General features: G+C 31.8%; 2 protein-coding genes across 2 annotated transcripts in view; one reads left to right on the top strand and one right to left on the bottom strand.

The window, feature by feature from the left end:
* LOC145319068 (endothelin-converting enzyme homolog) overlaps positions 1-2,380 on the top strand; it is a 66,417-nt gene extending 64,037 nt beyond the window's left edge. Inside the window, exon 34 of the mRNA XM_080160897.1 lies at positions 900-2,380. Within this exon, the coding sequence (XP_080017023.1) occupies positions 900-1,009 (110 nt within the window). The 3' untranslated portion in view covers positions 1,010-2,380. The remainder of the gene's footprint in view (positions 1-899) is intronic.
* Positions 2,018-24,531, bottom strand: part of LOC145319075 (uncharacterized) — a 36,903-nt gene continuing 14,389 nt past the window's right edge. The window contains exons 11-24 of the mRNA XM_080160912.1: positions 23,141-23,172; positions 22,016-22,088; positions 20,910-20,994; positions 20,524-20,617; positions 19,439-19,498; positions 18,560-18,647; positions 17,844-17,901; positions 14,977-14,998; positions 9,785-9,829; positions 5,700-5,732; positions 5,428-5,472; positions 3,928-3,989; positions 3,396-3,479; positions 2,018-3,006 (exon numbers count right to left, since the gene is read on the bottom strand). Coding sequence (XP_080017038.1) covers positions 2,784-3,006; positions 3,396-3,479; positions 3,928-3,989; positions 5,428-5,472; positions 5,700-5,732; positions 9,785-9,829; positions 14,977-14,998; positions 17,844-17,901; positions 18,560-18,647; positions 19,439-19,498; positions 20,524-20,617; positions 20,910-20,994; positions 22,016-22,088; positions 23,141-23,172 — 1,004 coding nt within the window. The 3' untranslated portion in view covers positions 2,018-2,783. The remainder of the gene's footprint in view (positions 3,007-3,395; positions 3,480-3,927; positions 3,990-5,427; positions 5,473-5,699; positions 5,733-9,784; positions 9,830-14,976; positions 14,999-17,843; positions 17,902-18,559; positions 18,648-19,438; positions 19,499-20,523; positions 20,618-20,909; positions 20,995-22,015; positions 22,089-23,140; positions 23,173-24,531) is intronic.

The following is a 24,531-nucleotide window of genomic DNA, read 5'->3' as shown; positions in this document are numbered from 1 at the left end:
TGTTTTGATAAAAGTATCAAAAGATATAGCAATCGATGTATTATTACTTGGATGCACTAGATTTTCATGTACTCTATTAAAGTAACACTCGCAGCTGGATAAAATACCGATACCCCCCATCCACCCTCTTAACCCCAACCACTCCAATCCTATTAGATGAAACTGACCAATAAATGAGGTACATATTAGCAACCTAAATTGATAGGAAACAACCAAAGTTATCAATATTCATATCTTAAGACCACATGGCTATTTAAATTTTGATAGTTTATTTACCTATGATTATATTCCTGAATTAAGATGAAAGAGATGGATTGGCAAAATTGGCAGATCTGTTGAATATCATTAAACATTTCCTTTATTTTCATTAGACCTGTTAAGTAATGGGATTTATTGTTGGCTAACCTGGGCAAGAAAATAATGATAGACCAGCGGTGAAAATTGTAGTGAAAACACATACAAGCAAAATTCAAAATATATATTTTTATTTGTACAGTGTATTTGCTAGAAAATAGATAAACCGTTGAATCCTGCAAAATAATAAAATAGATGGTGCATCAAAAATAACCTTATTATATTAAAAATCCTAATTTTGTTTATATATCTATTATTTAAAAACTACCTTTTCTTATTAATTTTGTCGCAAAACACCAAAAAATTTAAAATCGAGATTGTGAACAGGTCTAAAGCTGAAGAATTAATACCATTTTTAAATTCTTCTATGTCCCTTTTCAAGAAGAAAATATTGAAGAAAATAATATGATTTATTTTTTTATTCCTAAATTGGCTTTTTTTGTAAATGAACTAACTACATAATGATACTATATACAATTATCAATGACAAATTAAATGTTATATCTTTGAAGTTGAAATAGATTTGTGATGATTATGAATTTTAGGTAAATTCCGTGTTCTGGGGCCTCTTTCCAACAACCATGAATTTGCCAGAGCTTGGAACTGTCCTGTTGGATCAAATATGAATCCTAAAGATAAATGTTCTGTCTGGTAGGAAATATTGGGCACACAAAATCTCATCTGATCACTTGGTAGCTAATAAGCTTTAAAAAACAATTATTATAAAATCAGTAAATGGCAGTGATATATATATTATTAAAATGTCATGTGTGATGTGTATTAATCTTTTAAATAATTATTATTATTTTAATAAGTTTTATAATCTTAGTTTTAATATTGAATAATTCTTACAGAATTTGTTTTATTTTACACACCAAAATTTCTCAATATTTCGAGTATTTTGTTATAAATATGGGAATGGGTCAATAGCCAATATATAATTTCTATTCCTTAAATTGCATAGGTAGAACCATAATCTGAATTCTCCTACCAAATAAACAACTTCTTAATTGGTGGTTTTTGCTTTGAACTTATTCCTGTGTTTCAAAATTTGTTTATGCATTTTTTTCTGAGTAAAAAGAATGATCAGAGATTCTGTCTGTAAATGCAGACTAGGATTGGTTCTAGAGTTATTTTTTATTTAGAACAACAGTTTAGAATAATGCTGACAAAGGATTTAAATTCTACTGTGACACTAAATCAAAATATTACTTTAGAAATAATCAATAAATAAAAAGAATTTTTTTGAAATAAACAACTATTTTTTCCTTTAAAAATGTTATGAATATAATAATGCTGACAAAGGATTTAAATTCTACTGTGACACTAAATCAAAATATTACTTTAGAACTAATCAATAAATAAAAAGAATTTTTTTTTAAATCAACAACTATTTTTTTCCTTTAAAAATGTTATGAATATAATTATACAAGCCATGCTAAAAAAATTAGCAAAATACTTTTATACTATACAGTTCCATATACTCTAGTTTAATCTTTTTTTTCATAAATTAATATTATAAATCCCTGGTTGAGACATAAGCAAATAATTCTAAAATAAATTCTTTTCTCTTAAAATATTGAAATTAAATGGAATTTTTATACTTACTATTTACTTTGATTCTATACACCTAATACGAACTAAATAAACTGCCTAAAAACACTACAAAGAAAAAATCATTTTATTTCCATACAAAGCAATTTTTATCCACTATAAAATATATCACAAAAATTTAACAAAAAATAACAATTTTAAAAATTTACAAATATTGTAATAATTTTATTTCCATGTATTTATTGCCAATAAATTTCAAAAGAATAACCTAAATAAGAAATTTTTTAGACCTTAAAAACTTTAATTTAAAATGATATTTCCTAATAAAAAACTTAATCAAAACCATGTAAAATTTCACCCCAAAATTATTACATAATCTAATGATTTTATCACTATGTGATTTTATGTTATCAATTATATTTTAGTTAAAATGTGATGGTTGTATAAGTTTTGAAATATATGAGTCGTGTTTAATTTTGTATTGATCATTAACTATAAATTTTAAAAATTTATAAAAGTTAAATAAAATAAAGTAATAAATATTACAAATATTGGAATAAAAAAATGGAATACTTTCTCCATAAGTATTTCTTCCATATTGATTAAATACATTTAGTTTTCAACCGACGTTTTTTTGTTGTTGGGGGAAGTGAGAGGGGGCTATAATTTGTAAGATTAACTCTCATTACTAGCTAAACTTTGTGCATATCCTTTTTTTAAGTATGTATAAATCAGATAGATCCGATCACAATTATAAAACACAAACACAGTCTTTACAATAAGAAACACGCATATATTAAAGTATTTAAGTTCTTAAGTGTTAAAGTGCTATGGTATAACTATACCTTACAATCCTTGTTTATTAAATCTCTACTTTAATCTAAATTAAAATTCTGCATTTCTCGTTGTATTCTGCTGCCAGGCAACGGAATATTGTTCCAGTAATTCATAAACTCCGGGAGCTCATCACCCTCCTCCTCCTCACTTTCCTCTTCCTCACTCTCGTCCTCCTCAAAGTCGTCAATGTCCTCAATGGGCATGGGAGCCTCTTCCCCGGTGAATGGATACCAGTTGAAGTGAAGATTATAGTTCTCCAGTCTTAAAAAGAAAAAAAATATATGCAAAAAAAATGTGGGTTCTCAAATATTTTCTCAATGTTAGCAAAGCTGCTACTCTATAACTAGCTTCTGTTGTAAGCTCTTACGTCATTAGGTCAACATTGTATTACAGTTAATAAAGTTATATTTGTTTAATTGTTACTTTAAATTGCCCCTATGCTAGTCGGTCTATGTAAGTGAATACTAATATACTACAATAGCATTGACCCAGAGGGCACTCAAATAGCATTTGCTCTAATTATGGAAGGAGGGAGTCAGTTACTCAAAGAGGAAAGCAAAGTAAATATGTAAAAGAATATAATTAACTTGCGTTAAAATTATAAAGGACAATAACAAAATTAAGTCAGACAATCAATATATGTTTGGTACCTGATCATGTTAAAGATATTGAAATAATCGTCTTCCATAATAAATCTGCAGGACCAAACACACAAATCTGTTAGCTTGTTCATACTGAATATAACAAAATTAATATACGGGAATAAGAACCTAATGATAATAAACTACACAATTTCCTTAAACTCAATTAAACGATTTTAAAAATGAAAGAACCCTTGGGAATAGTTCTTTTCCTGGCAACGCCCCTTAAGGGGCGATTCGTCGTATTTTTAAAATAGCTGTTTATAGGTTAGGTTAGGTTATATTGGGTTAGGTGATTGCCCAACAGGGTTAGGCAATTAGCCCCGCAGGGTTAGAGCCCCCCGCAGGGGCTAGAAATAAGAGAAAACCTACTGTGAAAATACGTAGAATCGCCCATTAAGGTGCGTTGCCACGAAAAGGACTATACCCGAACCCTTTTTTTAGCCCTACTGTTGCAAAATATTTATTTTTTGCTAACTTACTTAGACGGAAATACGGACATACGAATGACAAAATGTATGCCTAGTCAAAATCTTATTACCTTGTTAGAAAAGCATTGAGGGTAAATACAGAGATACTGTGACATTGATCCAATATAATTGTCTAAAAATATGCAATTATTAGAAACATGAATTAGTTGCAAGGTGTTTTTTTTCAGCGATCTATAGAGATAAGACAATTGCCGATATATTGATGTACAATCCCAATTCACAAATTTACCCTTTTTTTTATTACAATTAATAGTAGAAACTTTTGGATACTTCAACTAAATGAACCAACCTGGAGATGCGATCCCCAATTTTCAAATTCTTTGAACGTACATATAAGACTTTTACAGAAATGCTTCGCATCCAGATTATCTATCTATGATCGATATAAAGTTAACACTATATAAGAGTAGAATCTAAATATTTGATTGACGTGCCTCTGTAATTATCAAGTAACATTCAGGCACAAGACACAATTACTTTAGCTAGGCCCAAGGCATTATTTGTATCCTTTTTGTATTCATAGGCCTACCTTTACCAATATAACACCATATATGGGTAACGCTAGCCTATTCATGGTAAATTGTATGTGATTCAGTAATATTTTATGTTTATTAAAGACATTAAGTTTATTGGTAAAGTAATCATGTAACCAATTAGTACAAGTATGTATGCCTACAACCATGCCTGATTTACGTCACAAGTTAACATACAGACATTTTATTGAACAGACAAACACTAAGATCCTTATTATAAGTTGATGTTATAGCATGTACCTCTTAAAATAAGTTAGTTATTTATTGACTCTCCTACCATCAAGTTCTCTTCTGGCTTTAAAAGGTAATGACTTAGTTGTTTGGCATGCATTGTAGTTTAAATTTAGGACCCTTGGTACTTAGCATGAATTGAGCTTAGGCCTTATGTTAGAATTCTAACACTTAGCACAATTCAATGCTTGGGACTTAGGGCACTTTTCTGTCCTACACTACTTATGATTTTAACACTTATCCTGTAAATATTTTCATACTTAATTTATTCACTTGTAATATAAATACACTTTATAAAAAAAACATTTTCCTTCCTTAATACTTAATATACTTATATAATTCCGATCGAATATCAAAACCAACCATTTATTCTTAGATTAAAGCAATATAATACTTCGCGTGGGTCTTTTGTTGAGCTTCCACCAGCTCAACCAAATTCGTATTATACTTGTGGGAATAGAGGGATAAGCATTCTAAATAGACGAACCGACGATGAGAATGTCTATGTGTATTGCAGTAAAAATAGGTTTTTAGTAGTACTCATAGAAGAGCGGTCTCCATACCATAATTTTGGACAAACGCCCCATTCGCACTACCAAACCAATCAAAATTCAATGAAAGTCTCCAAAGTTATTAAGCCAACGGATAAGAAAACATTATCATAAGTCTTGGGGACTAGTGTAATGAACAGCCCAATGTCTCCTCCCTCTCTGTTTCTTTCCGTTTTATCATTATTTTTGTTAGCAACTTTGTAAAAATACATTAAATTGTTAGGAACTTTTTTACCTGCAAGCAACTCAACGGGTTAAGAAGTAGCATTTCATTCCAAACCTTAAAAAAAACGGCCATGTTATTATTAAGTTGACAAACACTAACAGTATTTTACTATGCCTTAATAGCCTGAATATTTTACTATATTTAAAGTGTATTGAAATTTTTAAAATATCATTCAAATTTTCCAACTTTAGATTATTTTAATATGTGAAAATCTTTCTTTAGAAATATATTTCTTTAGTTTAAGATTAAGGGTGGGTGAAATAAAAGTTTATGAAAATTACCTCGTCATTGAGTGTATCAACAAGCTGAAATCTGTCCAAAAACATATCTTTTTATGGTATTTTTCCATACTTTAAATAATACTAGGGCTACGCTCCTAAGGACCATTGGGCACTTGAGGTAAAGGGGGAGGGGGGGGGGAGTGGATAACCGCCTTTCATTTTTGTGGAGATCATTTTTTTCTAGGGTCGATTTCTCTTTCGAGGATCAAGTTACTCTCCCCAAAAATAGTTAAAAACCTTCCCTGGACCTAAAAGTAGATTCCCAGTATAGGAGACACATATCAGTTGAGCGATTAGCAAGATCCTTCGCTACAGACAAAAAAAGCTTTAAAAATAGAGTTTATGTATAAAAGAATTTAAAAATTATAACAATACCCATGGAAGAAAAATTTGTTAAACAATCAAGTTAATATTGTGATAAAGGCAATGTTTATATCCAAATATATATATATAACAATTTTCTATAGGCAAAGCATATTCAAATTTGTTTTGCTTTTTTTTTTGTTGACAATACGACAAATGTAACTTAGTGTTAGCTGTGAAATATATGATTCTAGCACCCCAGGGAAATTACACCAAGAAATAGTCGGGTAGTTGAGCCCATTTTGTTAAACATAAAAGTTTATATTATTCTATGTCTTCTCATATCTTTCTTCGATTTCTTCTATGTCTGTATCTCTCATCTAAAACGCGTCTAAAATTTAGTGTGCAAGAGATATAAACATAAATGTTAATTAAGAATATAAAAAAATGATTACTTGTAAAATTCAGCTTGATTGGTGTTATTTGGTGGGGGTGGGGGGTGGTATATTACTTTTAGAGTGTCATAACTTAATGTGTTAAGTGTTTTAGTGTCATATTAACTTGTTGCAAAATTGCGCAATTAGTTGCAACGCTTTCTAAATCGTACCTTACAGTTACATGAATCATCATGCAAAATATGAAATCGCTAGCACAATACTAACATGCCTAAATCAACCTACATACAGAATTCAAGTATATAAAAGCTTAGATTACAAAAATAGTCCTTAACTTTATGTTAAAGCAAAGGAATGATTTTCAGTTGCCCACTGCCAAGCAGCATATTAGGTTCATTCCATTTCTTTTCAGACAAATAACATTGAGCCTAGCTATACAAACAAAAAATGTAACAAATATAAAGTCAAATAAGTAATATTACAACAAGGATGACAACATTATTAAGTTCATGAATAAAAAGAAAAACAAGAACACGCAAACATAGATGCTTTTTGGTAAAAGGAAATTTTGCAGGAAATCTCAGACATTTATCCTTAATAATAATAGTTGTAAAAATCTTAATTTCTTCCAGAGGATTCAGATCTTTACCAAAGAGTATTAGACGGACGGACTATGTGAGTAGAGTTGTTCTTCGCTCATTTGAATTTTAACAAAACATTAAAAAAATAATTTTTTTATATTAGTCCAAAAATAAATTTCTTTAATTCAAAGCATACTGTAAAACAAATTGACAAATTGAATGAAATGAAAAAATAAATTCAGCTATCCAAAATCACAACCGAGAACTCATATTTCTCCCGAAACATCCATGAGTTACAGGCGGACATTTGTAATTACAATGCAGATTCGTATCAAAAATAAATGCAATGATTATGAGATGGAAAAATAAGTTGTCATAAAGTACTTATTTGTGTTGATTGGAAGAATAATATATTTTCTCGTATTCATTCGAATCCGGTGGATAGGAACCGGTTCTCATCCATACGAAAAACCTATGTCTAGCATCGTATTATATCCAGTTTTCTACGAATATAGAAATGTACAATCATAAGATTAAAACTAGTTTTTTTAGCCGGTGCCTTCGGCACCACGGGCTAAAAAAACTAGTTTTAATCTTATAATTGTACATTCTATATCCGCGGAAAGCCGTTTATAATACGATACGAGAAATAACTATTCTCGTATTCATTCGAATCCGGTGGATAGGAACCGGTTCTCATCCATACGAAAAAACTATGTCTAGCATCGTATTATGTCCAGTTTTCTACGAATATAGAAATGTACAATCATAAGATTAAAACCAGTTTTTTAGCCGGTGCCTCCGGCACCTCGGGGCTAAAAAAACTAGTTTTAATCTTATAATTGTACACTCTATATCCGCGGAAAGCCGTTTATAATACGATACGAGAAATAACTATTCTCGTATTTATTCGAATCCGGTGGATAGGAACCGGTTCTCATCCATACGAAAAAACTATGTCTAGCATCGTATTATATCCAGCTTTCTACGAATATAGAAATGTACAATCATAAGATTAAAACCAGTTTTTTAGCCGTTGGCTTCGGCACCTCGGGGCTAAAAAACTAGTTTTAATCTCATAATTTTACTTTCTATATCCGCGGAAAGCCGTTTATAATACGATGCGAGAAATAACTATTCTCGTATTCATTTGAAACCTATTAATATCCGGTGGATTAAAAACGGTTCTCATCCATACGGAAAAAAAACTATACCTAGCATCGTATTATATCCAGTTTTCTACGCATGTAAAAATGTACAATCATAAGATTAAAACCAGTTTTTTAGCCTGTGCCTTCGGCATCTCGGGGCTAAAAAACTGTATTTTTATCCGTGGAAAGCTGTTTATAATACGATACAAGAAATAACTTATTCTAGCATTATTTTCTTAATCATTTCTAGTCTGATACATTCTATAGTTACACAGAAATTTACATTTACTTTTGAAAGTACTAGGGACTTCCCCACTCCACATTTTTGAAAATGTCCGCAACGGATAGCCCTTATCATTAAATTAACTTACTGATTCCTGTAATATTTAGGTACAGTTTAGCAAAAATGTAGCAACATCATTATAATTAATAGAAAGTCATTCAGTTGATTTTTTAGGAATATTGCTTTTAAGACTATTATGCATAAAAAGCGAATCATCTCTATAATCATGCCTTTAAATGCAAATATTTCCATATCACGCAACCTTTATTTAAGTTATTTTAGGCTTGATATATTTGGAATCTTGTTAGACTTTTAAGTAACATTTAATATTTAGTGCGATATTACAATGAATGTAGAATATATTATACGTGGATATTATGACAGTGGCAAAACTGTTGCCAATTTAGCTTGCTAACATGGATCTCGTTCGTTCATCCAATAGGAGGGGAGTGGATGGGATAAAGAGAGTGAAATGGAGGGAATCCCTTTTTTAGCCCGCTGCAAGTTTCATGAAAATTATGAAAATCTGTTGTAAGATCAAAATAATAATATATCCATTGTTGTTAACTCTTTATTTGTTACTAGCGGATACGCCCCTAGAGGCCTCTAGGGGCACTTAAGAAGGAGAGAGTCGAATTTAATACCTAATTTCTTATTTTAGATTTTTAAAAAAAAATTTCAAAATTTTGGTGGGGGGCGAAGAAATTTTTTTTTTTGTGGGGGTGCTCCCCCACTCATTTTTAATTTTAGTTCAAAAATAAAATAAAAATTTGGGGGGGGGAATTTTTTATTTTTTGGGGGGGTTGGGGGTGTCCCACCCCCCAAGAAAATAGTTATAAACCTTCCCGGGACCTATGAGAAGCTACCCTGTTAAGGAGAACCTGATCGGTTCAGCGGTTAGCGAGATCCTTCGGTACAGACACACAGACACACAGACATCCTGTTACTTTAGTATAAGGACTAGCGGTTACGCCCCTAGAGGCCTCTAGGGGCACTTGAGGAGAGGAGAGTGGAATTTGATAACCCAATTTCTTATTTTAGATTTTAAAAGAAAAATTTGGGGGAGGGGCGGAAATTTTTTTTTTTTTTGGAAGGGGTGTGCACCCCCCCGGCCCCCCCTCCCTAATTTTTAATTTTAGTTTAAAAAAATTTAAAAAAAAAATTTTTTTTTGGGGGGGTTAGGGGTCTCCCACCCCCCCAAGAAAATAGTTATAAACCTTCCTGGGACCTATGAGAAGCTACCCTGTTAAGGAGAACCCAATCGATTCAGTGGTTAGCGAGATCCTTCGGTACAAACAAACACACAGACACACAAACACACATCCTGTTACTTTAGTATAAGGATTGTTTACTTCATAAAAAATATGTTCCTTAGATGTTGTAACTGTTTGGCTCCAGATATCAAGTAGAAAATTATCTAAAATAAAATAAATTATGTTAAATATTTAAATAAAATACAATTAAATACATTCTGATATTGCATCTTTGAAATATTTGATAACAAGGTCCTTTGTTTCAATATTTCACCTGTGTTTTTACGGGTCCACATGTCATTTTCCACATAAAACAGACCTAAGGGCTAGCAGGGATAAGGGAAAGGAAACCTGGCCATTAATTAGGTTCCGGCCTAGATTTGAAAGGGATATTGCACTTTTACCAATTCCTAAATAAATGTTGTCACTTGTGGACGCTCCCAAGTAGCTATCGCTAGCTAAACCAATAAGGATCGGCCTGTTTTGTATCAACCAATTGACAATTAGCGGATAGAGATATAAAAAACGCGGCAAAAACATCGTCTGCTTCTAAATAAAAATAAGAAATAACATAAAAATGGTGTTCGATAACATCAGCTTAATTATCAAATCTGCCCAGAGTTTTACATTAAAAAAAATAACATATATAAAAAACAGAAATAGAGGGATTATATTTTGGAAAGTGGGTAGCTACGAATTTTCATTTGGTTGTTTATAATGAAATGTTGTATTTTAAATTTTCAAAATTTTATACAGAATTGATAAAACACGTTAACCTTAACATTTGTACTATTCTACACAGTACAAATCTATTATTACATAAAAGTATCCATAGAACTTGATAGAATGTGCTTATTTATTATTTTTTTATTTTGAATTTTAATTAGCAATGATATTTTCAAATACAATTTTTACTCATTAATAAAAATGCAAATAATACAACCTCAAATCTGTCTGGTTTATAAAAGTTCTATTTTTACTTTAGACAAACTACCTAAATGTTATTCTTTATACTTTATCTACACACACACACTCAGCTTTTTCATTAGCGTTGATAACAAACTAATGCACCTTCCCACAACTGTTTTTTTAGGCCTAGGTTTGAAATAGGCCTGTAATAATATTTTCCTACGTTTCCCATCCCTTATCCCTGAGGGCTAGGGGCTCTGTCAAACCAAATTGTAAACAATGTTTGCATTAAGTTTCAATATTTTTTCCTTGTCTTAAATTAATGACAAAGTTTGAAGAGGAATAAATTTAAATTCATGTTTAACTTCTACAGTTATTAGAGTAGGAAATATTTTCTTAGCTTAATTAAAAACTGTGGCTCAACGCGTAGCACATCCGCTAGTCGATGGGGAGGTGGTAGGTTCGAATCTCAGCCCGACACCGCATCATAACTACAGACTTTAGAAATTGTTTCTACTGCTGCTATGTCAGGAGGGCGACATAAATGGTAAAGTAGATTAAATGCCTTGGCCCACAACAGGCGCAACTCATTATCATGCAAAGGTAAGACTTTTCAGACAAAGGTCGTGCAATCAAGGAGTTGGTTGTCTGATGGGTGTTACTTAACCTAGTACCTCGTGTGTTTGGACGGAAAAGAAAAGAGTTGGCTACCCCTAGTTATCCTGGGTTGTTGGACCTGACGTTAAAATGTCATGGACAGCAGGCTCGCCCGTATGAGTTAGCTTACTCAAAATTCTTGTATTTTTCATTGCCTCTGTCTACTACAACCTTTAGCATCTTTACGTTAAATTATTTTCTATCTTGTAAAATTAAATCTTTAATAACATTTTGCCTTTTAAACTGATACGAATGGCCAATTTTTCAAAATCATATTGTCTAAAATGAGATAAAATTATAAAGAGTTAGCTTTGATGGTCATGTCATGTAAGGATACGTTTTTAAATTTCCTTAACTCATAGATTGTCAAATTAAAGTTGGATTTAGTTGTGAAAAATTTGAAACTTTAGAGTGCAAGTTTCTACACAAGTTTAGATTTTTCTTTAAAGCGTGTATAGATATCATTAAATTAGAATCGAGGCGTTTAAGTTACAATTATATCTTATCAGGTATTTTATAAAGTTTGTACATAATATACAAAATTCGGATCATGGAACGAAAATAGTTTCACAGTAGCTTTTCTATTTTAAGGCACTGCGCGGCAATCAAGTATTTACCTAACCTAATACAACCTATCAAAAGCTACAGTGAAAATACGACGAAATTCGCTTCTTCTTTTCTTTCCATGATCCCAAAAATCTTAAAGATTTATTAGCAATTTTTTTTATGGTTTTCGTACATTTTTTCGAAGATTGAAGGTAGACTTTATATTCTTAACTTTTCCTCTCTTTAGGGGCGGTAATCCTTTTTGCAGTAGGTGTAAACTGCAGTCGTGTGTCATATAGTCGATCGGCAGCCTACAGCCATTACCTTGTGGCTACCTGTCATGTTATTTTAAGATTAGTATGGTTTGCCAACGAGTATAACAATAAAAAACACAATCATAAAAAGTAAATATCAACTTATCTATATTACAAAGTAGAACGATGTCTGTCTGTCTGTTTGTGTGTTTGTGTATTTGTGTGTTTGTCTGTTTGTTTGTAGCGAAGGATCTCGCTAACCGCTGAACCGATCGGGTTCTCCTTTACAGGGTAGCTTCTCATAGTTTCCGGGAAGGTTTTTAACTATTTTCTTGGGGGGTGGGACACCCCTAACCCCCAAAAAAATGAAAAATACCCCCCCCCCCAAAAAAAAAAAAAAATTTTCTTTTTTATTTTAAATCTAAAATACGAAAAATTGGTTTGATCAAACCTCTTGGGGCAAAGCCCCTAGAGGCTAGGGGCGAAGCCGCTAGTACATAAGAAAGTAATGCAAGCATATCAACCTTAAGACAGGTTATTTCAGATATGTCATGATACATTGTGTAAAAGTTTATTTGTTTTACAATAATGAATAATATCAAGAAACATACCATTTAGTATGAAATAATATAAAATAGCTTGTTTTGTATAGGGCAAAAAATTCTATCGGAATCCAAAGTACAAACTTTTCATCGAAATTCAAAATAGAGAAAAAGTCTGACTATTTGTATATTAAGATCTTAAAATCGGATTGAAATTTAAGTTTGCCTTTAAGTTGATATATATATTCTTTGAGAGATTTTAGAATAAAAGAAAGAGGGGGCACGGGCTATATGTAACTCTACCCGCGCGGGGTGAGGACGCTGTGCCGACTTATCAAGTCGGAAATATTAACACAGTCAAGTCGCTACAAAAGAGCAGAAAGCAATTTATACTAGCAGGTCCCCACCAATTAGGCCAGGTAGCTGTCTATTTATACTTATAAATTTATTGGAGAGACCAAGGAAGTTAAGGCACATATGAACTGTTTCTACATAAATCATCATTTAGGAATCAAAAACAATTATCACTATAATATTGACGATTTAACTTGATAACTGTATGTTAGAATTATAAAATAAGATTATAGAGTAGCTCCACCGAAATAAGAAATTTGACTGTTCCTTTCCCGTTGAAACCCCATTCTTAACTTGTATAAAATAAAGATAAATGTTGTGACTGTAAGATTTACAAAAAGAGTGTCCCATCATTTCAACGAAATTTTATACCATATTCAGCAAGAAATAAAGCATTGTAATACTATTATTATACTAAAGTAATAGGATGTCTGTATGTTTGTACCGAAGGATCTAGCTAACCGCTTAAAAGATCGTGTTCTCCTTAACAGGGTAGCGTCTCATAGGTCATGGGGACTATTTTGGGGGAGGGCACCACCACTCTCCAATGATAAATCACAAAAAATCGAACATTTCGTAGAGACTTGAACGCAACATAGACATGAAATAAAAAACAAACATTTACAGTGCCACTAGAAGATTCTAGGGGCATGTAAATAACATTCAATGGTTTTATATCCAATTTATGGCATTTTGTAAAATGGTCATAGATGACATTTATTAGACATGTTGCAATGATACGTTAATATCATGAGAGTTATGCTGAACACCCTAAAATCAGGTCTTAATTGGTTGATTCAATAACAAACCTTTAAAGGCATTATCTAATGTCTAATCGAAACTTATCTTTGAAAATTTTTCTCACTTATGTATCATTTATTAATCGGAAAAACGTTTTTGCGGATATGTAGGCACATTTAGAAAAAGAATAGTAAAGTTTCCTCTCCAATACACAATATTTAGATTTATTTATAGTTGAGAGGCTAATCGAAGAACCGGATTTACGGAGAGTGTCATATGTATTCATTAGAATACGTCTAAAAGGTAAGGACGAGATGAGAAGTTGGAAAGAAAACCTCTTAATAAAGATGGATAATAGACGTATTTTTATGACGTCACACATGACATTTTCCGCATATCTAAAGAACCAATTGTGATGGTTGTTCGGTCTGTCTTGTGATTTAATTATATACGAGGAAAAGTTCAATAATCGGAACTTTAAGGTGATTAAATTGAGTTAAAATTCATGCCTCCCAAGATTTTTTGTATTAATTACGATAAACCTAAGCCACCCAAAAAAAAATTTATGAGAGAAAATGTAAGAATTTATTTTAAAATGTAAATAAGAAAAAAATTTAGGCGTTGTTCTAAGATTTCACAGGAATAACAGTTAGGGAGTTGAATCCATATTTATAGAAGATATCTTCAACAAGAGAGACAAAAGTGGAATCTTATATTTCAAAAATAGTATCGGCGTTGAAGATATCTTCAACAAGAGAGGGGAAAGTGGAAGGGTAGATTACAGTTTTAGAGGGTCCAAACCATAATCATAGATTATATTTCTGCTTCTATAAAAATGGATTCAACTCCCTAACTGAATAATAAACATGAATTTTTCCGCGAAAAATACATAACAAGACATGGATTTTCCCGCCATTAATACACAGTAGACATTTTGAAGTAGTTATTTATTAGTTACTTCGTTTTTTAGACAGCATTCCGCAGATAGTCAAATGAAACATTATAGGATTGATTTGATTCCATTTTTTGTTGGCCCAGAGGAATCGAAGGCCCATGCAAACCAGACAATTTTATGGTTTCCATTTGTTTTTCGTTTAAGTTCGTTAATTATATACGATACATGATTTTCCAGTAATAATTAGAATCGGGTTTGATTAGATAGTTCTTATTGAACTATCTTTGAACCATTTTAACAGCATCTTTTTTACTTTTGTAGCACTATTTTTGAAGGTTTTTTTGTATTGGTTTTTAGACATTTGAGACAACCAGTGGATGTATCATCCTTGTTTGAATTAAAAACTAAATTACCTTTGTGAAGACATGAGCTCCCCTGAAAAATTGAAATAATTATTACAGATATCCTATCAAAGAAAATTTAACTCGACAATAACTGTAGTTATTATAATTGGTAATTATTTATGTGTAACTAAAGGCTTTGCCACTATTAATTAGGGGCTCTGTATTAGAAGAGGCGGAAAAGGGTTTGAATAGTAGTCTATAACTTTCCCTGGACCTATGAAAAGCTTCCTTAAAATGGATATCACAATCGGCTCAGTAGTTATTGAGATCTTAAGCTTCAGACAAAAAACCTTACTACTTTATATATGTGTCATTGAAGGAAAGTGATCCTTTGACCCTATCTCCTGGGGAAGGGCGGAAGAGGTAAACAAAAATAGTTTAAAACCACCCCAAGACTTCATGGAGCTTCCATAAAAAGTACAACCAATTCGAATCGTCTTTTTCCGAGATCTTTATCTTGTTACAGTAAAAAAAATTAGTAGTTTATATAATCTACTAGCGGCTTCGCCCCTAGCCTCTAGGGGCTTTGGCCCAAGAGGTTTGATCAACCTATTTTTGTGTTATTTTAATTTTAAAAGAAAAAAAAATTGGGGGGAGAGCGATAATAAAGGATAATAGGATAATAAAGGAGTATAATAGAGCGGAGCTACTCTAATATCAGAATAATAATTGACATTGGTACCGCACTTTTTAAAAATTAAATTAATTAAAATTATACCCCACAAAAAAAATAAGATTGAGAATTGTTTTACTTATGTGGTATAAGGGTACTTTAAATCGAATATTTTTGAATTCGAACACCCTTCCCCCCCTTCATTTAATTTTTAAAAACTACATATTTCTATCACCAAGCCGGATCCTATCCCTAGTTACTTACAAGTTTAAGATTAAATTTAAAAAAACATCTTTATTAAATACATTTAGTCAATTAGAAAACAAGAAACAGGGCAAATAACCTTTGGAAATAAAACTTTTTTAATCTTGCAAAAGAATCGTAGCGACCATGAATTTTAACTAAAACCTGGCCTTTGATGTTCAAACTTGTTTAATAACTAAATCCAAAATTTGTTGGAAAGAATTATTTTATTTGATATGAGATCTCAGTGTTTATATGCTTTGTTAAATATTTGTTTTTATACAACTTTTCTTTATTTTTAAAAGCGAAGCTTTTCTATAATTATTGCCGGTCCTTCCGTACGTCTAAAAAGGGTAAAGGTGTTCCGTTAATTTAGACATGTTAGAATTGTCCTATCGATTTACTTACGATTTAGAAAGCGTAACAACTCTATAATCGTTACCAGAACATTTTAAACAGGCTGATTTTGACTTTCATGGATATTGTCATCCTTGTTATATTTCAATTACTTAAAAATCTTCATAAAAAACAGGTTGAGGTTTTGGTATTTTAATATTTTAAAAGAACTCCATAGTGATTTTGATAATCTATACTACCCTTATACGAAAGTAACAGAATATTTATAAGTTTTTGTTTACTGAAGGATCACGCTAACCGCTAAAACGATAAGGTTCTCCTCTTCAAATTTGTTTCTCATAGGTCCTTGAAAGGTTTATCATTATTTTTGGTGTAGGTGGCAACACACTCTCAAGAGAAATTGACTCCAGCCAACCTCTAGTGTCCCTAGATGCATATGAATCTCCTGTTATCCTTCTACTTTGCTTTTTTAATACCAGGTTGGAGTTCAAATCATTCTATGAGCTTTGAACTCAAAAGTTTATTTGACTATACATTATATGAAATAAGAAATAGTAGGAGAATTATTGACCCCCCCCCCCCCCAAAAAAAAAAAACCATTAGATATTGTTATACATCGTATTTTATGTTCTGACGTCAATATTCCTTATTTATAGTATATTGTATATACCTATGTAAAAACCTTTTTAAAAAGAAATGCAGATATAAAATCTATTTAACTAAATCCTTTCAGAGATTCAGACAGCTATTAACAAATGTAAGGTAAGGTCTTTTTGTATGCAGCTAAAGATCTCAGAAACTGTTGGTCTGAATTGACTCTTTTTTTATGGAAGCTATATAAATATGTTTGAGTGGTTTTTATCTATTTTGCGACCTCTATCAAATAGACGATAAAATCAGAGCTTTCCAAGTACTATAAACAATTTTGTCTGAAAAAAGAGCAGCATCAATTACCATTCTCACATGGAGCATAGAGAGTCTAGAAGGTTCCATAGAATATGACTTTTAATCTGGGAAGAAGTCATAATGTGGAATGTCTATAAAAATGTCTGTAGCTTAAGATTTAGATCATCGATTGAACTATCAATTTTATGGAAGCTTAGGTAACAAAGGTCTTGGGATGGTTTTAGACCTTTTATGTGCCCTACCTTAAAGTTTCACCTACGAATACAAATCTCCTAGGTGCTAGGAGCGTAGCCCCAAGAGTAATTAAAATGAAATAAAATATGAGCCTTATTATAGTGCCTATAAAAAATGACGTCATACAATACAAATGACCAATGATTGGCCAATACACAGACTAAATTACCAATGGCAGGTCAGTATATATTTAAATTGATCAATGGTAAGCCTGTATACATCTTAATTGACCAATGGTAAGCCAGTATACATTTTAATTAACCAATGGTAAGCCTGTATACATCTTAATTGACCAATGGTAAGCCAGTATACATTTTAATTGATCAATGGTAAGCCTGTATACATCTTAATTGACCAATGGTAAGCCAGTATACATTTTAATTGACCAAGGGTAAGCCTGTATACATTTTAATTGACCAATGGTAAGCCAGTGTACATTTTAATTGACCAATGGCAGGCCAGAATGACGTTCTTTTTTATAGGCAATATAAAAAGCTTCATTAACTATCTATCCCAGGTTTACCTTGTATTCAATAAGATTAATTCTCTCAGATTTTCAAATCCTGTTTCACTACTTATCACTGAAAGGGAAAACATCTATATGTATAAAAAAAATCCAAAAGTAGCGAAGCTGCGTCATTAAAAATTTTTGTTTTTTTACTCTTGCCTAAATACAAATGAAACATCAAACACACACACATGCATCCCCCCCCCCGCTCCCCATATGCGATGTGAGAGAAAACTCTAAAAGATAAATTTTTTAGCAAAACAGGAGAATTTCATTTTAGCAAAACATGAAAAAATGAAAAGAAAGACAGAAAAACAAAATTCTAGGTAAAATTACAGGTCCGCTACTGATGTTGTGTCTATTTGTATTGGATCTCACAAAATCACACTTTTGTCATATTTATAGAGCAGCTACGCTACCCCAAAAAAAAGGAGATGATAAAATTTTCAGGTTTTGTGCAAAATCGAATTTCAATATTCTTTTACAAATTACCAGTTCTTTGAATATATTGATATTGAATAAAAAAGATTTACATTTCATTTCACATATAAGATAGTAAAATGTTCGTCTGTGCAAAATTTTACCCCTACACACTGAACTGATAAGGTTATCCTTTTCAGTGTAGTTTTATATTTTTTCAAGACAGGGTTTTAATAAGGACAGAATCCCCCCCCCCCCGTTCCTAAAAATAAAAAGCTGTCCGTTTTACAAAGAACTTTGTCTTTACTAACCTGCCAGATATGAGCCAATACAAGAAAGTTTCAGGTATTTTAAATTTGGACACAGGTTTCCTAACACCACTACATCCACTTTATTTATCTAAACAAAAACACTTAACAGCCGTTTCCCTCAAAATGGCCTAGTCGAGCACAGAAACCCTCCCGCATTATTTCTATTATTGAAAGGGGAGGGGAGTTTTTTATTTGATTATTTCTTTAGTTTAGGTTAGGTAGCTTATTTCGGGTAGCCCCTTAGGATCAGGCCATCTCATGTATCGTCCTCTTGGGGTAGGAACTTTGCAGGGGTTAGGCAGTGGAAAAAAAATAATTCTCTTTCACCCCCCCCCCACACCCCAAATTCTTAATTTGTTTTATAAATAATGGAATTGGTTTCAGGGCTCGATAGGAACTTTGAGGGAAACCGCCCATTAAACTAATTAAATTTATTGTCGTTCTAAAATATAGTCGCGACTTGAACATTAAGTGACGAAAAACAATTTGTAACAATATTTATTCATTTCATTAAAACATTTGTATGCTAAAATTTAATTCAGCAACACTCCAAACTCAATTTTGGTGAACCAGGGTATTAAATATGTAATTATCAAGAGATTAAAACATATTGTAGCTATATCATCAGGATAAAGGGGGAAACCAATATTTCGGAAATCAAATAAGTATGACAACATCCATTAGTATGTAGTAAAGATAAAAACCAATCGCATCAGAATCTTTTTTCAAAACTTGCATCTAACCTAATTGTTTTTTTTAAATCCAGCTTTACCTAACCTAATATACTTATATTGAGATTCTTAATTGATGTTATTTAAGGAAAAAAAAATTGTAGGTACCATATTTCTTTTCATTTTGATGTAAATATATTAAATATACCTTTTCTAGAGTGAGAGCCTCTAATCCAGGCAAATTTAACAACACTGGCACTATTCCATCCTTAAGTTATATTGCATTAGATCTTGCATTGATTTAGAACTGCAAATAAAACAATTTTGTCCAATAGTATAGGATGTTATAAACAAATAAACCAATTCATGTACTTTGAGAGAAAATTTTTATATTGAAACTGCCCTTATTGCATTTATTAGGCATTATACATCAATAAGTAGCTTGACAAAGTGTCTCAAAAATCAGCCATGTTTCATAAAAATGAGGGAGATGAGAGGAGAAGTGAGAAAGAAAACCCTTAAAAAAGAGATGGATAATCACTCATTTTTTGACGTCACATGTCTGATTTTTGAGACACTTTGTCCCGCTACTTTATATGTAAAATAATATTAGCGGCTTCGACCCTAGCCTCTAGGTTCTTTGCCCCGAGAGGTAATTTAAAAATAAAAATATTTTTTCAAGCCGAAAAGGCTCAAAAAATTGAGGGGGATTTTTTTTTTGGGGGGGGGCTGTCCCACCCCCCAAGAAAATAGCCTAAACAACCACAGGACCAGTAGGTATATATCCTGAAGAGTATAATCCGATCGGTTCAGTGGTTACCGAGATCTTAAGGGACAGACGGACGGACAGACATCATTCTCCTTTGTATTATAGATAAAACAAGCGACATTTGCGTACAAAATAGTGTGACACCTTGCTGTCAGGGAGGTGTCTTGTTCGAGTCTGGTCCACACAGAATCATACTATAGACGTTAAAATTATACCTAATGCTGCTATGTATGGCACGTGTCGCTGTTAGTGAGAGTAAAATAAATGCCTGTGCCCTTAAAAAAGGCGCAACTAATTACCATGTTCATACAAATTCTGGACAAAGGTCGTACAATCGAAAGATTTGTTGTCTGTTGGATGTTACTTCACCCTGGATATGGGCATTAAAGTATTGCATCCCACTTTGAGCGATCTTCTCTAGATAATCACTTGAAATCAAAAGAGAATCCCCCCCCCCCCCCCGGCCCCTGAAGAGGTAACAAACTAGGTAATGCATACAATTTAATTCGAATTAAATTTTTAACCTGAAAATGTAAGGAATGTTGAGAAAATGATGAGTTGCCCAGGTGCAAAGATTTTAAACATGTAAAATGCCAAAGATTGTTCAAAAGTCCTTCACTAAAATAATTAGGCCGATTTTTAAACTAATAGAACAATTCTATTTCTAGTTTAAATTCTAAGTAAGTATTAAATTGAGGATTTTAAAAGTACATCCTAAAAAGCAAAAGGAAAGTTGTTTGTAAAGTTAAAAAATTAAGCTGATAATAATGAAAACAAGTTTTTTTATAAAGAATTTTAAATTATTAAAAACAAAAATTCTAATGCAGTCTTGTTATAACTTTAAATACATGATGCAGTTCAGACAATTTTCTTCTTTTATATAATTTTTAATTGTTTTGAAAAGAATTACCTTAAGTCTGTTTGTCTCATAATAACATCTTGAACAAAAGGACAAACTTCAGCTGCGAATTCTAAACTTTCTGACTCTACCATTCCTATAATAACAAGGATGACAACATCCATAAAAGCGAAGCTCTGAAACGATAGGACACACGGACATTAACACTTGTATAGTTTCAGAACTGAATAATTAGAATATGAATGAATAAGAGTCAGAGCAAAATTGTGAGTAAATTTGTTGAAAAACTTCTTGATACAGGATAATGTTTATGGACATACTTACATTTTTAGGACTTGATTATAGAGTTGCTTTGCTTATAATATTGTACTTTGTTGTCCCATGAATCAGTAATAGTATACCAAAAATCAGAACATTCGGATAATTAGATCACATAAATTTTTTTTTTTTTTAAAGTAAATAATAAACATGTTTAAAATGGACGTACGGACATTCTGGTAATAATTATAGAGTTGCTACGCTTTCTAAATCATACCTAACGACTACAGTAATCACCATGCAAAGTTTGAAATCGATAGGACAATTCTAACATGCCTAAATTATCGAAAAAAGCTATCTGTCTCAGACGTACGGACGGACGTACGGACCGACCCTAATTATAGAAAAGCTTCGCTTTTAAAAATTATCTCTATTTACCCAATGTTTTGTGACCGCGTTATCCTATTCGTTGACTTAAAAACTTTGGGAACTTTTATTGAATTTTCATTGGTCGGTTCCAAACTTGTGGTGTCCAAACTTTTCATAAAAAAGGGGTAAATTTGTTTTGGATCATTGGGGATGTATCAATAAATCACCCATTGTCCTATCCATTAAGATCCCCGAATTTTTAAAAAAAGGTATAGGCTTTAAAAGATACTATGCACTATGATAACTCTCGGCATTGGCATTAATGATAGCCTAGTCCCTGGCTTTTGGGAAGATGTCGGGTTCGAGTCTGCTGCTATGTCTGGTACATCACATTTATGGTATGATCAGGGGCAAGGCCTTTGCTCAAAACCATGCGCATTTAGGACCTCCATGGCCATAGGTATCACAATCAAAAAGGGAAATACTTTAGTATTTAAATTAGTAAAGTCTAATAAACATAAATTACATACCTTCTGAAAATCTCAGTTCTCTTAATTGGTAGATGTTGTTCTTACTCTTAGGTTCTGTGATATCCTTAAGTCTTTTAAAACAACAACCAATCAAAGACAATTAATTAGTTAAATGCTATGCTCAAAATGAAAAATGGTTAGTTTTTAATCTTGACAAGAAAAAACGGGTATAGGCCCTTTTGTGACAACGCCTCTTATTCTTCTTATTTTAAGTTTTTCTTCTATTTCTAGCCCCTGCGGGGGGCTCTAACCATGCGGGACCAATTGCATAACCCTGTGGGGCAATTACCTAACCTAACCTAAAATAAGCTTTCGAAAGCCATAAAGAAAATACAACGAAACGCCCTTAAGAGGCGTTGTCACGGAAGGGACTATACCCTAGAAAAAAAACTTTTGTGTCCGATTGCTAAAGAATAAAGGAATAAAATATTTTGGCAATTTTATTTGGAAAACAAATTTTTTAAAAACTTATATTTAATCGAATATAACCTAATTTTATAGATATATACAAAGACTATTTATACTTTGTTCCTCTAGACAAGCGTCTACTGAATAGATAAATGGGAAAAAGACGATAGCAATTAAATGAATCCCACATGAAAAGAATGTTTTCTACTCATGTGGAATAAATTTTTCAGGTTTTTGGAGAATAATACATATTTTCCAGCCCTATAACATTGCCAGGTCATGGCATAGTATAATATTTTATACCTATTAACTTCGGAAGATTAATTCAAATTAAAGATTTAATTTCGTTATTTAAAAGCAAAATCCTAATTAGTTTAAGGTTTATGTTACAAGCATTGCATCTCCATAATTAAAAGCGTAAGGCAATATCACGAATATGTTATTCAAGAAATCTTTTAAAATATTTACCAAAAAATTGTCCAGGCTTTTAAATGATATACTTTCTTGATCGTGCTTTCCTTTCTAAAAACACTTATAAGCTGGACCCGTCTGCCTTAGCCCTAGGAGCCTTTTCCCTATTCTGTTACTTCATTATATGAATTTTATCATCCTTGTTTCTTTTTACAGTTGAATATATTACGCTGGGACAATTCAAGTAAGTACAATTCATTTGTAGTAATATAATTTTCATATCAAAGATGTAAAAGTTGTTTTCCTATTGAATAGTCCAGACATGTTCTCAATACTGAACCAATATCATTCATCAACTTTGTTTCAATGCCCAATTATTGTCGACAATAGATGAAGAGTCTGATAGCTAATTCATGAAGGAAATAGCATAAAACCATATATAATCATAGAAATGAAATAGTCAAAACTACTCGATAACCCCTGGAAACTTTCCTAAATTTTATAACTTTATCGGTACATAAATTACCGATATCTAAAACTACTGACAAAAAAAAACCTTACTACTTTACATCATAACTAGTGTCTTAACCCGCGCGAATATTTAGAGCTTTGCCTTTAGAGGCGGGAATGGTTGTTACACTTGTATTTTTAAAATGATAAATTTACCCCCCCCCCAAAAAAAAAAAATGACTATTTATTTAGTTAATGAAGCTACTCTAAAATGATCTTTGTCAGTCCGGCCGTCCGTCACTTCGTAACTCTACAGGGGTGATAATTATATAATTCACTTAGTCCGTCGGTTTGTCTAAGCTTTAAAACATATAAAGAACATATGTGAAAGTTCTCATGTTTTTTTTATGCTTAATTCTTAATTTTTAATTTATGATTAATATATGCTATTCAAGCCATTTTGTCGTATTTCAATTCATGATTTTCGTGCTTTGCTACTTATGGATGATGTTATCTTTAATCGAACATGAGAAGCATGACTATGATATTTTTAATTAACCTAAAAAGTATATTTGATCTATGTTGTAATTGTATAAATAATGAGTACAGTTCAACTGTTAATTACATGACAAATCAATCTTCATATATCACTCTGGCCTGACATAATTTCTTAGAAAAAGTACATTATATTACTTTTACATAAAACAGCGTTTATGCATGTAAGCACAATTTCACCTTTACTAAAACTGCCATGCTTTGAAAGATTTTTTAAAGTTAGGACAAGAAAGGGGTGGAAGAGCCCTGTCTTGATAAAACCCCTGACTTTAAAATAGTGAAAAAGAAATTAAGGTTCTTTCATCAATTTAAATCATGAAACTAAAACAACGTAAAAAATATAAACTTATTGTTTTTTCCTTTTCATGATTCATTTTTAAATAAAAATATGTCTATATCAAAGTGTGAAGATTTAAAACAAATATAAACAGTAAAAATTGAAAATAGTAAACATTTGTGGCTCTGTACTTGAGCAGCCAACATAAACCAGAGATAAATTAGAACAAACAATGTTTGAATACAGTTTAAACTATTCAATGCTTTAATATACACCACATCAAACTATAACTGTTTTAAGACAAAATGGTTTGGCACAAAAACGAGATACAAAACTTGAATATCTTTATGAGCTAGTTTTATCTTGAAATAACTGTATTTCTGTCTGTTAAACCTTAATTTTTAACATTGACAAA

This window comes from Acartia tonsa, chromosome 1 (assembly GCF_053477335.1).
Source record: "Acartia tonsa isolate MP-2025a chromosome 1, ASM5347733v1, whole genome shotgun sequence".
In the NCBI taxonomy this organism is placed as follows: Eukaryota; Metazoa; Arthropoda; class Copepoda; order Calanoida; family Acartiidae; genus Acartia; species Acartia tonsa.
The sequence above is the reverse complement of the archived record's forward strand: the minus strand, read 5'-3'. Positions and strand labels throughout refer to the sequence as shown.